This window comes from Lycorma delicatula, chromosome 8, assembly GCF_047948215.1.
Source record: "Lycorma delicatula isolate Av1 chromosome 8, ASM4794821v1, whole genome shotgun sequence".
NCBI classification, from domain to species: domain Eukaryota; kingdom Metazoa; phylum Arthropoda; class Insecta; order Hemiptera; family Fulgoridae; genus Lycorma; species Lycorma delicatula.
This window is the reverse complement of record NC_134462.1, coordinates 60,031,934-60,045,032: the sequence shown is the minus strand read 5'-3', so window position 1 is coordinate 60,045,032 and position 13,099 is coordinate 60,031,934. Positions and strand designations below refer to the sequence as shown.

The 13,099-nt window shown below is 28.5% G+C and overlaps 1 protein-coding gene across 1 annotated transcript in view; it reads right to left on the bottom strand.

Moving 5' to 3' along the window:
• GluRIB (Glutamate receptor IB) overlaps positions 1–13,099 on the bottom strand; it is a 250,505-nt gene that overhangs the window by 33,877 nt on the left and 203,529 nt on the right. Inside the window, exon 11 of the mRNA XM_075372702.1 lies at positions 1,592–1,992. Coding sequence (XP_075228817.1) covers positions 1,592–1,992 — 401 coding nt within the window. The remainder of the gene's footprint in view (positions 1–1,591; positions 1,993–13,099) is intronic.

Here is a 13,099-nt window from a genome sequence, read left to right as displayed (position 1 = left end):
GATAGCGTCTCGGTCTTTCATCCGGAGGTCCTGGGTTCGAATCGCGGTCAGGCATGTCATTTTTACATACGGTACAAATCATTCATCACATCATCTGAAGCAATACCTAACGGTGATCCCAGAGGTTAAAAAAAAAGAAAAACTTTATAATGAAAAAAAAAAAAATTAATTTCATCGCTCACCTGTGACATTACAAATTGTTATTTATTCTTATAAACAAAATTTGTCTATAAGAATAAACAACTCTAACTTAAAATTAACTTTAATGGATTATGGTAAGTTATTTGAAAAACGTTCTAACGCTCATATTTATTAAGAGTGATGAAAAGAAAGAAAACTACTTGTTATTGACGAAAAAATTAAACTGATTAATTAATTGATTGAAAATTAAATTGAATTGATATGGTTTTGGAGAATATAGAATTTAACATTCGTTAATATTCATGAACAAGATATAATACTTTTTTTCTGCTTGATAGCTATATTGATATACAATTGTCATTAAATAAATGACAACTCGAGAAACAAAGAATTTATAAAACATTATACTATTTGTGAAGTCTTCATAATTATTCCCGAATTTAAAAATCTTTAATCAGAAATCAATTATTTATTTTCCTTTTCTTTCGTAATAAAATTGTAAATTTATTTCTTTATATTCAATACAAATTATTAACAAAGGAAAATCCTAATTTTGTAGCATTTAACTTCCTGCGAAATAATTCTGCTTAATTTATAAGATTATAGAGGGTATTTTTAGAATTAACGTTTGTTTTAATAATAAAGTTATAATTAATTATTGTATGTTCGTATAATCCGAAATAAATAAATAAAGTTATTCAAATTCATAATTACATGTGAGAACATTTACAATGTTATATTCTTCTTCATTTCATCCTAAGTTGATCTATGTCATTACAAAGTAGAATTTTTTTATTGATAAATTGATAATTGTGTTCATTTAGTAAACTATATCTTAATCATAATTACTTATTTAATGTTGTTGAATAGGTGCTGCAGTGAGAAATAAAAAAAAAACATGCTCTTTCAGGAAATTTTAAAAATTTAATTTAATAATAATCCATTATATATATATATATATATATATATATATATATATATATTTATTAAAATATATATATAAATCTTTTAAAAATGCCTCTTGTTATCTGTAAAATAGTTTTTAAATAATCAAACGTTTTAAAATAATTGAATAATATTACATTTTTTTTATTTTTGTGTGTATGTACTAATGGGAAATCGTTAAAATGAATGAAATAAAATACAAATCACGAAATGTTTTAACAGCTTCGTTTTTTTGAAATAAAATTATTTTTTTATTAAAATTCTTACTAAATGAATTGATTAATAAAATCTTTAAAGATAATTATTGAGAAAAACTTTTACGTAAAAAAAGTATTGATTAATTATATAAAAGTTACTCGTGTTATAATTTTAAAGTGATGAATATATCTTTTAAAGATTATAATTTAAAAAAAAATATATATATATATAAATATTTGTTGTATAATAATTATCTTACGGTAGTTAAAACTAAAATAGTATTTTATTTTTTTAGAAAACTGCTGACCTAGGTGATATGTCGCATCCTTGCTGCATGAAAGCACCCAGTGAAAACCATAGACTATTAAGAATGCTGAAGTCATTAGCGAGTACGCTCGGTGCAGCACCTGGTACTTGGTGTAGCATATTATGATGATGCGTCTCTTCAGCGTACGAAATTAATCTCCATTCGTACGGTGAAAATCTTGATACAATAAATAGTACGATACTAACACCGATATATGAAAATATAACGCAAACCCATATTTCTTTAGATAATGGATTTAAAAAACTGAAAACACCTGGTTTTTGTTTTACAGGTTTTTTAATCATTATACTGATCCCTAACGACATGAATGGTTTACTAAAATCAATAACGCGTTCTCGTTCTGATGTTATTGTCATAGGTGCTATTGCCATATCTGCTTCCTGAAAATAAAAAAAAAGTAAAACTAGTTAAATAATGTAACAAACGTGATGGCAGGTAGTGTAATGCATACGTATACAATATTACACATTAAGTAGATTTAAATATTGATAATTTAACCACAATCACTTAATTACCTTTTTTGTATATTTACTTTTTTCCTTTGCCTAGATATAACAGAGAGGTGTAAAAGTAGCATATACTATAAATTAATGATTGATGAATAACCAAGATAAAAAGCATAAATTTAATTTACTAAGTATTTGGCACCGTTAGTATTAATACAATTGTATAAATTAATATTCCACTTACCAACAATTTTCAAAATATATTTCCAAGTACTTTCGGAGCTGTTATTCCATCATCAGGGATTCCTTATAAGATGTTAATTCAAAATTGAAATGTATGATTAAATTTAAAATAAAAATTGATACATTCATAGTAGTCGATCGTCAAGAAATAAATTATTGTAAATAGATAATTTATTTCTTGACACACAGAATGAATATTCTAAAAAGAAATAAATTATCTATTTATAATAATTTATTTCTTGACGATCGACTATTATGTATGTATAAATTTTTAATTTAAAGTTAGATATACATTTGAATTTTTAATTAACATCTTATAAGGAATCCCTGATGATGGAGTAACAGCCCCGAAAGTACTTGGAAATATATTTTGAAAATTGTTGGTAAGTGGAACCTTAATTTATAAAAAAGCACAAACAAAAAACTAACTTAAAATTAGCCGACCTATTCTAAAATTTGTGATTTAAAAAAAAATATTTCTGAGCTTTAGGAAATTATCCTAAATTGACATCGACTAATTGTTTATATTGTTAATTTAGATATTTAATATATAAGTAATTTTATAATTACGGGAGATAATAGGAATTAGAAATATTCAATATTTTGACTCTTGTCAAGCCTATTTATTAGATCATTAAAAGATAAATAAATTCTGAATTTATATTTAAATACTGCTGTTCCATGATTTTTGTATATATATATATATATATATATACACGGCAAATTAGCAAAATTAGCAATATAGCAAAATTAGCAATATATATATATATATATATATATACTATAAGAATATGCTTGAAGTTAATACTCTTATTTTAAGAACTATAATGCCCGTTATAAAGAAATAAATTGTGAATAAAGTAGCTAGTCTAATTTTTTAGATTTTCATTAGAACTTATTTGTTGATTTATTTTATTATGTTTGTGGGAGTGGAGAAATGAGAGGTTTTATTTACTAGATTCTAAAATATGCTTTTGAATTGAAACAATAAATATAATCCATAGTAAAGAATCTATTAACTTATTTTTTACAATATCTCGCCCAGTTGTTCTCACGTAACTTAACGTATACTATAACGTATCCGAGGCGCAGATGGCACTAATTTGAGTTACATTTTGTTAGTCATGATGATATTTGTACAGTCAATTTTTGTACTTAAACAATACACAGATATTTAGCAATCAGTTTATTTAAAACAGTTCTGTAGCGATGTTATTCATTTACTAGACGATCCGGGGCTCACTTCGCTCGCCCTACCGTCTAGCCAAGGGGCGGAGCCCTCTTGACTCTTGATCCAGCCGCGGTGCCAACCAAGGGCTCCTCATGGGCGGTCCCGGGACTCATGTGACCACGGGCCGACCCCAAGGCTCCAGAACTCGCTTTACACACCATTACCGTCTAGGTAGGAGCCCAGCAGTGTTCATTGCCCTCATATTTGTGAGAATAATATTGATAAATAACAGTTAAAGTATTCAGGCTTTATAGAAATCTGAAAACGAAACTAAATTACAAAAGACAGAGTAGTTGTAACCGGTGGTAACTAATGTACACAGACCTTTGACGAGGAAACCTTCACAACTTATTTCTATTGCCATGGTAACAGAAATTAATTTAAATTTTAATTATTAATTAATTTTTTTTTAATGAATGTCTTTAACTGACAAATCCATTCCCCAAGGGAGGTAGAGCCTCAGTTTATGGCTTAAAAGCTTCCCTGAGGTAACAGGTATGTATCAGGAAAATTTGAAAACAATTGTCGGTTGGTTTTCGCGTGATACCAGAACATACAAACAAACAAACAGAGAAACAAGCAAACTTTCGGTTTTATATTTATATATAAACATTATCTTATGATAATATTTGCATAATTACATCATTATTACTTTATAGAATAAAGCATTCTTAAGTAGTAGTCATTCATTACTTTATAGAATAATTATTCTTATATAATTATAATTTAAGCCTTTTAATTTTATTTAAGGCTTTTCACTGTTTCCCTTGATCATTCCTTTTAGAGCAGTTCCGTTTGTTACTCGTGCAATAGCAAACCGACAATTCATGGTGTGATTTCATAACGTGTAATTATGCTTGGTAAAATTAGTGTTAATCAATTGCTCATTAACTCAACATACCAAATTTACAGCTCGATTAAAATTTCTGTTTCAGGATAATTTATTTCACGTTATAGAACCGGTAATATTATTATTATATATATCCTAAAAATTCAACTGAAAATTGGATGTAAATTAACCAGGAATTCTGGCTATTATTTAACAATAATATTAGATGCTCAGATTACTAAATTGTGTCAAAGATGCAAATTAAGTAATTAAAGATGTACATAAATATAATGATACTTATGTCGGCCGGTATACAAAAATTTGTCTGAAAATTAATAAAACTTAATTATATTGTTTTAACTTTTTATTAATAGATTAAATGTAGTTAAAATGTTATGTTCACATACATACTACACCATTTAATTCACTCAAAAATAATAAATTAATACAAATTTCAATGTTTAAAATATCATTTGTAACTTTAACAAATAATCTTAAATTTTATGTTAATTTCTATGAATTTACTTTTTAATTTTTGCTACTAAATAAAATTTAACCATCTTATAAAGCTTTTCCCAAAATCATAACTACAAAATCTTCACAAAACGATGTCATCATTTAACAGGATTTAATTTTTTCTCTATTTTTTTTTAACAATACATTTTCCACGTAAAAAATTAAAACAGATATTCATTATTAAGATCAGTCTCGTTTAGTTACATACATATTTGCATATTTCACGTTGTCGATTCTCCCTGTTTTTGTCGTTCATTGTTTTGTTACACTTTACTTACTCTCAGTATTTTTTTTTGTTTTCTTTTTGTACATGCACTTTTTTGTTTAAGTTTATTCTCCATTTGAATTAAAAAAAAAAAAAAAAATGTTTTCATTAAAAGACATTCAGTAGTAGAGAATTAGATGCTTCCAACATTGTTGTTATTGTTATTTTTAATCAATTAATTACCGTAAGTTTAGTTAACTATTAATAAATATAATTTATCTAATTCAGCATTTTGTTGGATTATCAGATCTAAAAACAACCCCCAAAAAATAGTTTTAAAATTGGATATACAATTATTATATTTTTAATTAGTTGTATAATTCTGTGATTTTAATAATTTTATATGCTACAAATCAAACTCAAAAATGGGATGACAAGCTTAAACATAATAAAATTCTTTGTCACGCAGATAAAGTAATATCTATAGTAATTTTCTGACATTGTTTTTATTCTTAGCTTAAACTATCGTAGTGTATCAGGAACGCCAATATCCCCAAAAGATTACAGAAATTATAATGATAATGATACATTTTTGTATAAATCTGAAAAAAGTTTTAGAATTATACACAATTGATCACAAAATTATCTTTGTGATTTTTCTAAATGAGTTATGTTCACTTAAAAGGATTTTTATCAGTGTTGGAGAAAACGTTACTTCTGTAATAAGATATTTTTTCGTATACATAAAGAGTTTTAGTCTGTATTGTCATCTGAATGTATTTTTTTAAATTATGTTACCTTGTTGCCTACAAAAGAAAAAACTTTTTCCCTATGTTTTTTTTGAAGGTGTTCGTCCAGTTAAAGATTTTTGCGTGATAGTATTAGTAGTTATAATTAAATTCAGTCAGAAGAAATATTTTTAATGTTTTTCTTAATCGACTTGGAAGATTAAATTTATAAAAATTTAAGATGTGTTCAAGAAGTAATCTATGGTAAGGAGTCACTCATTTATTATTAGTACATTTATATAATCTATGAGTTTTATTTTTTTATTAATACCATCTCAAACATTTTATTTTACGCTACATATTATTTTGGCGAGGAAAGTTATATTAATAAAATGGAATTAAAAATGAAATTAATTTTATTACTTAATTAATTAAATCAGTAAATAATAATTAATAAATGATTATTAAATTTAACAATTAATTAAAAACTATAAATATATCAGACTCACTGCAGGAATCAAACTGAAGATCAGCTGATCTAGAGGCAAACATTATAATCGTACATCAGTTACTCTTTTTTTGTCTCAAATTATATTTACAATCGGTTTCATTCAGTCAGAAACCATAGGTAAATTGTATCACAGTAATCACGGGAAAAGGAGCTTCCATCGAAACTCTAATTATCTACGGAGAATGTGGTGGATAAAATGCTACTTAACGAGGATAACTTTAATGTGATCTCGTCGTTTATAACCGCAGTTATAAAGAAGAAAGATGAGGAAGCTCGTCAAGAAGAAACCGCTCGCTGATGACGGCTTGTATGTGGAATTTCCACCTACGAAATAAAAGAGCTAACCGGTGAACTGACCTGCCGTGCCGGACATACAGCCGGCGGGCGGGGAGGCGAGCTAGAGTAAAGGACACTCCTCTGGCGCGAGTCAAACTTGATTGTAGATCCGTTCCAGAGGAGTAGGTGGAAAAAAAAAAAAAAAAAAAAAAAAAGACTTTACATACTTAGATGCACAATAAAAAAAAAAAAAATGAAGCCTCGCCCAGAGTATCACTATGAGTCTTTTTCTTTTTCCCCTGCCTCCCGGAACCAGACCCCCAATTAAGCATGAACACGGTTCCGAGTGGTGCCTTTGCCTCTAGTCGCCAGACGATGAAAATGCCAGGCCCGGCTATGCCGTTCCCGGCCTCCATCACCCAGCAACCGGGATTCGGTCCTTTGTGCTTCACCTCTAACGTGGATACTCCCGACGGGACAGCCCCACTGGGGCTCAGTCTTTTAGCTCAGGGACTCGAGAGTCCCCGCACTTCATCATCACCGTCCACCCGTGCATTGTCTAGAGGGTTAACAGCCAGATAGTTCACGTGGTTGTTAAGTCTCAGTTTGTACTTTGATGCTAATCGATGGACTTCTTTCCGAAAATACCATAACTTAGAACGTACGGTAGATAGTTGTGAATCTCAGTGTTCCGTACAAAACATGGAGCCTGTGTTATGGAACTCACTAACTTGCACTGGAATCATTGAATAATTTCTACATTACTGGTGCTTTTCGTACACCCCAGAGTTGGTTGCCGTAATTCCAAATCGGCTTCAAAATCCGTAACTTGTTATACAGTTATAACTGCGATATCACGCCTAGTAATCATTATAATTTCTTCACCTTCCTTTGATATCCGGTAATTTCCTTTTTTTTCTTCACATGAATTTTCTGTTTTAGATGACGATCCAGTGAATACCTAAGTACCGCACACCCTCAACACGGGGGATGTAATCCGTTCCCAGTGGTACCCGTTGGATGATAATATTTTTAATTGCCCCCGAGACGCTGTTCGGAAAATTGGGAAGGGGTGCGATGGGATGCCACCGTAATATCTTGGCACCCGCTAGTCTGATTTTCACGATTCAAACGGCGTATGTATCAGCAAGTCGAACGCTAACTTTTTAAGACATCGGGTATACTCTTGATCGATCGGATCTTAGTTATCCGGAATTTACCGGCCCATCTTTCGCTAAATACGCTCAAACCAGTGCGCCTTCACAGTTGTTAAGTATAAACTTATGAAGACTAAAATGAAGAAAATAAAAAAATATGTTTAAAAACTACTCTTAAATTAAACGCACTAAAAGGTAAAAGTAATTTTAGGACTTTATCTCAGAATGGATTTTACAACAAGCTTTAATGGTGATATGTAAAATTACGTTAAAATCACAGCTTCAAATTAAAAATGAGATGTTTTTGCTACATTTTTCGTATAGGTGAATTTAACTTAAGAGTGGTGTTTTAAATTGTTTTTTTACGTACTTTTTATTTTATTTTTAGTATTTAAAAATAAGTTAGCTAAATACTTGTGTATTGGTTTATTTGGTTATGAATTTATTTACTTTTTTATATAAATATAAGACTAAAAATAATTGAAAAATTTATGATGTGAATTTGTTTTTTGATTCGAATAAACATTAGTATGAAAAGTAGTAAAAAAAAATCTATGCCGTAAATTAAAATAACAAAAATTAGTTACATTAAAAAATTACAATAATATAAAAAAAAAAATTATATCGTATATATAGCGTAAAATTTATTATACCGTATATCTATCTATCTATATATATATATATATATATATATATATATACATTTATATATATATACACTGATTTCCTCGAGTAGCATATTATAGACCCGCGCTAGCTAGGCAACCATCAGTCACATAGTTCAGATCTGTGCCAATTCGGCTTGGACAAGCTATACAACTCTGATTGCAACTTAGCCGAGGATTGATTCGAATGGTATTGTCCATAACTGGAAGGTCTGCACTGAAGCTAGAATAGAGAATAGCACTGAGCCTTTCTAAAGTCGGTATGGAAATATGTATCCAGCTTAGGGAAACGACATACAAAAGCAATGTTTAAATCATCCAGCGGTTCCAAAATGAATTAATTAGGAGTACATCAGCCATGATTTGTAAAGAACAGCGAGGTTCATGAATTCTGAGTTTACCATACGTTCACGAGGAAATTCAACGATTCAGTTCGAAATGTGAATTACGACTTAACAACCATTAAAAATTATCTGGCTGTGAACTTTCTGGGTATTAGTGAGGTTATTAGACGTTTGAAATGGCATCATGCCTTTGATCTAACATATAATGTGTGATATCTAGTTTGATAATTCTTCTGTCAAGTACTGTTGTCGTTCATCTGAACATTTTATTTTAAAATGTTTCGATTATGTTTTCTTACGTTATTTCATATTCAATTTTTTATTTATTTTTTGTTATCTTCTTTCAGTAGTATTTTATATTTTTATATTTTTAATATTTCTCACTGTACGTTGATTTTCATATAACGTAAGAATTTCTTAGTGGATTTTTTTAGAGGGGTTTAATTAGAAACTCCGTCTTTCTTGTCATTGATTTCACATCTAATTTACTTGTAGTTTTTATTTGTAAATAAAGCTGAAGAAAAAAGAAGATACGTGTGTTTGTGTGTGTGTGCGCGTAAGTGTATATATATATATATATATATATATATATATATATATACACACACATACATAAATGACGCAAGCGTTAGGTAGGCAATTAGGATTACATGTTGAATTAATGTCAAAATTCCAAGTTTAATTAACACTACGTAATTGTTCTTGTTATGCAATTGTAATTAATATGATGAAATCCATCATTACAATTTTTAATTTATTATTATAAACCTATACTCGTATTTTCAATGTATGAAATAAATATACTTCTAAGTAATATATTGAATTTACTTGTAATTTATATTACAGTAAATATATTATCCAACTAATAAGTAGGGTAATTAATAAATCCATATTTCTTACTTCCAAGTACTTTAAATATGCTTTTCAGTATTAATAATAATAATAATAATAATAATAACAATAATATATTGTACTTATTAATGTTCCATTTCAGTTTATTTGTTTGTGGTAATATTTATAATTACGAGTATGTAATAATTTTAAAAATATTTCATATATATGTAAATATATATATAGAGCACATATTTTTCAGCTGCTTATCTCACATATATATAAACTATTTTATTATCTTATATTTTCAAGGACAGTGTAGGCGTTTAAGTTATGTTTTTGCATTAATCTTATTATAATATTTATAAATAAAAAAGCGTAAATTATTTTTCACCTCGGTTATGATTTTGCTTTTTTTATGATATATTACCATGTTTAGCAAGTAATTTATAAACCGTATAATGATTTATCTTTACATCTCTAAAAATAATAAATTTTGTATAACTTTAAAAATAATTTCCTTATTTTTCCGCTTTATTCATTAAGGATAATTTTAAGATAAAACATTTGTTTTCTCATGCATTTAAATTATGATTTAAGATTTCAAACGTTTCTTTTATATTAATTATTTTCTAACTTTACCTCTGATTAAATTTTTTTATAAATAAAGCTGTATAAAGATAAAAATTTGTTATGATTTATTTATATATAAATAGTGAATTTATTTCTGCTCCGGTAAACATTATAGGGGAGGGTTTGGTTACGTTGTATTTTGTATTGATTTGAGTAATGTAGATGTAATACAACGACTTACTTTCAGATAGCAGCACTAAGCGCTTTGTAATTTAGCTACCTCTGTTGGTTCACCTTTGAACTTATCTATAACGATATTTTATATACTTGTTACGCACAAACGGTCTATATGGGCATTATTAGTAAAAAAATTATTTAAATTTATTTTGAAGGATTTTACAGTAGGTTTTAATTCTAAATTAAGTATGAATGTATTATACACTATAACCTTATAAGGTGAGAAAACATATAAACCTTTAACAGGAATGGTTCATTACAATCCATGTATTGTTATAATACATTATAACAACTTTTTTTTAAAATTATATTTTCATTAATAAAAAATGTATGCAAAATTATTGAAATAGGCGTTCATAAAAAATATATCGAAGAGTACACTTAATTTTTTGGCAAAATTTTCATGAATACACAGAATCAGTGGTAAAATTTTACCCACTAACGAAATGGATATTTAACAGTTTTATATTTTTCTCTTCGAACAACCCAACTTTGATACTGGAATTTTTTACTGTAGCCATCTAACAAGCTGAAATTTCTAAGTTTCTTGTCATTATCGCTAGAATACGAACCGCCCGTATCAATCCACTTATATCTGATGAATCATTATATAGCGATTTTAGTTACGCTTTCCAAAACAACCATTTTACAATTCTACTACTACTCTCCTTTTTTTTACATTTATTTACACTAAAATATTTAATCTATTTTTGATGTTATGCTTTTGTTTATTCTATTTTAATAAAATCCTAAATTTGATATCCATATCTACACTACATATTTTGAAGAATAATAATGAAAATTTTTCATTTTCTTCAATAACTAAAATTATTTCCTATATTAATATTTCATTCGACGTTGAAATTTACGTAAACATACTATAACAGTTTAAGAAAATCTCATTTCTGTTTTGTAATATTTTCTGTTACCGTTCGAATAAATTGATAAATTGTTTTAAGACTATTTAATGTGTTTAAGTTTGTTTACCACTCACTATTTATAATATATATTTTATTTAATTGTTGAAGAATAAAATAAGTGAAGTTGATTTGTAATTTTCTTTATTGAATAATTTTTTAATTAGTAATTAACTTTTGAAGTTAACTAGAAAATGTAATTTATTAAAATTTTTTCTTAGATGTTAATAATAATATACTGTATTTTACTTAAGCAATTTACAATAACCCAATAATTCATTTACCAAACATAAAAATACTGTTTTAAGTCTAGACGATAACCTACATCGGATGATGTAGTATTTTTCGATATACGAAAGGCGTTCGACGCGGCTTGGAGAAGAGGAATCTTAAATACATTACATGAATGGGGTACACAAGGGAATCTCCTTGCATTAATCTGAGGGATTCCTAAGTTGTAGGTCCTTTCGAGTTCGAGTTGGAACGACGGTATCCGAAAATTTTATACTAGAAAATGGAATACCACAGGAAAATATCCTGAGTATTACCTTGTTTGCCTTAGCCATAAATACTATAAACAAACTGCGTGCGGAAACTTTTTATGTGTTTGTTATTCATAAGTAATTTTTCAAAATATGTTGCATCTAGAAATTTAGCTACTGCTAAGAGGCTACTCTAAAACACAATAACCCGTTTAGAATCGTGGTGCAAAACGACAATTCACGTTTTCTCTGGAGAAAATGATATGCATTTGCTTTTCACGCTTGAGGATACATGATCATCAACTGTTTTTACATGGTGAACCAATTAAACCATGTCGCGGGTTAGATTTCTGGGATTGTGATTTGACCAACGACTAACGTGGATAAAACATTTAAAAAAACTGAAGTAAATTGTCCAAAAAGGTTAAACATGCTGAGAATTGTATCTAATAGGGAGCTGATCGAGTATGCATTTTGCGTTTCTACCAAGCACTGGTCCGTTTCCGCATAGAGTATGGCTGCGTGGCTTATTCGTCCGCACTCGTCACCGCTCTAAAAATGCTCGTTGCAGTCCATCATTCATTCATCTTGCTATAGGTGCGTTTCGTTAAGTCCTGTGTGTCCACTAATGAACAGTGATGAGCCATCTCTTTGGAATGGACGAAACCAAATGATATGTTCCTATACAGTTCCATTAAAGAGCAAAAAAATCATCTTACCTTGAATGCGGTGTTTTCTAACCTGCAAAGTGAATGGAATGCTACTGTCAACAATAGAATTCGTCTAGTTAAGAACAATTTCAACTTAGAGTCTCTCATTCAGGAATAATTGACGTAAGGAGGTTATTATTTGCCATTTGCGAATAAGGCACATTAAACTTACTCAAGGACATCATATGAATCAGACCGATACACGTGTCTGTGTTTCGCTGCGTTTGCCAACTTACAGTACACAACATCTTTGTGGACTGTGTTTGTTATCCGGCAATACATCGGAATTTTAAACTAGGGGCTAACATCCGAAATATCCTATACAACAATGTATAGATGAATATGACGATTTCTTAAAGCCGTGTATCTGGATTCAAAAATTTAATTATTCATATGTTTTTTCTTCTATAAATTTTTCAGCTATTTATGTCATTTGGCATATGCCAGATGATAATCTTGTTTTTTCAAGTTATATTTTTAATTATGAATTTCATTGTGGTTTATTTCGGTTTTATCATATATCGTAGGCGTTTTCCATTCTTAATGTGATTTTATATGTTGTTACTTAGTTTTATAAGTTGATTTT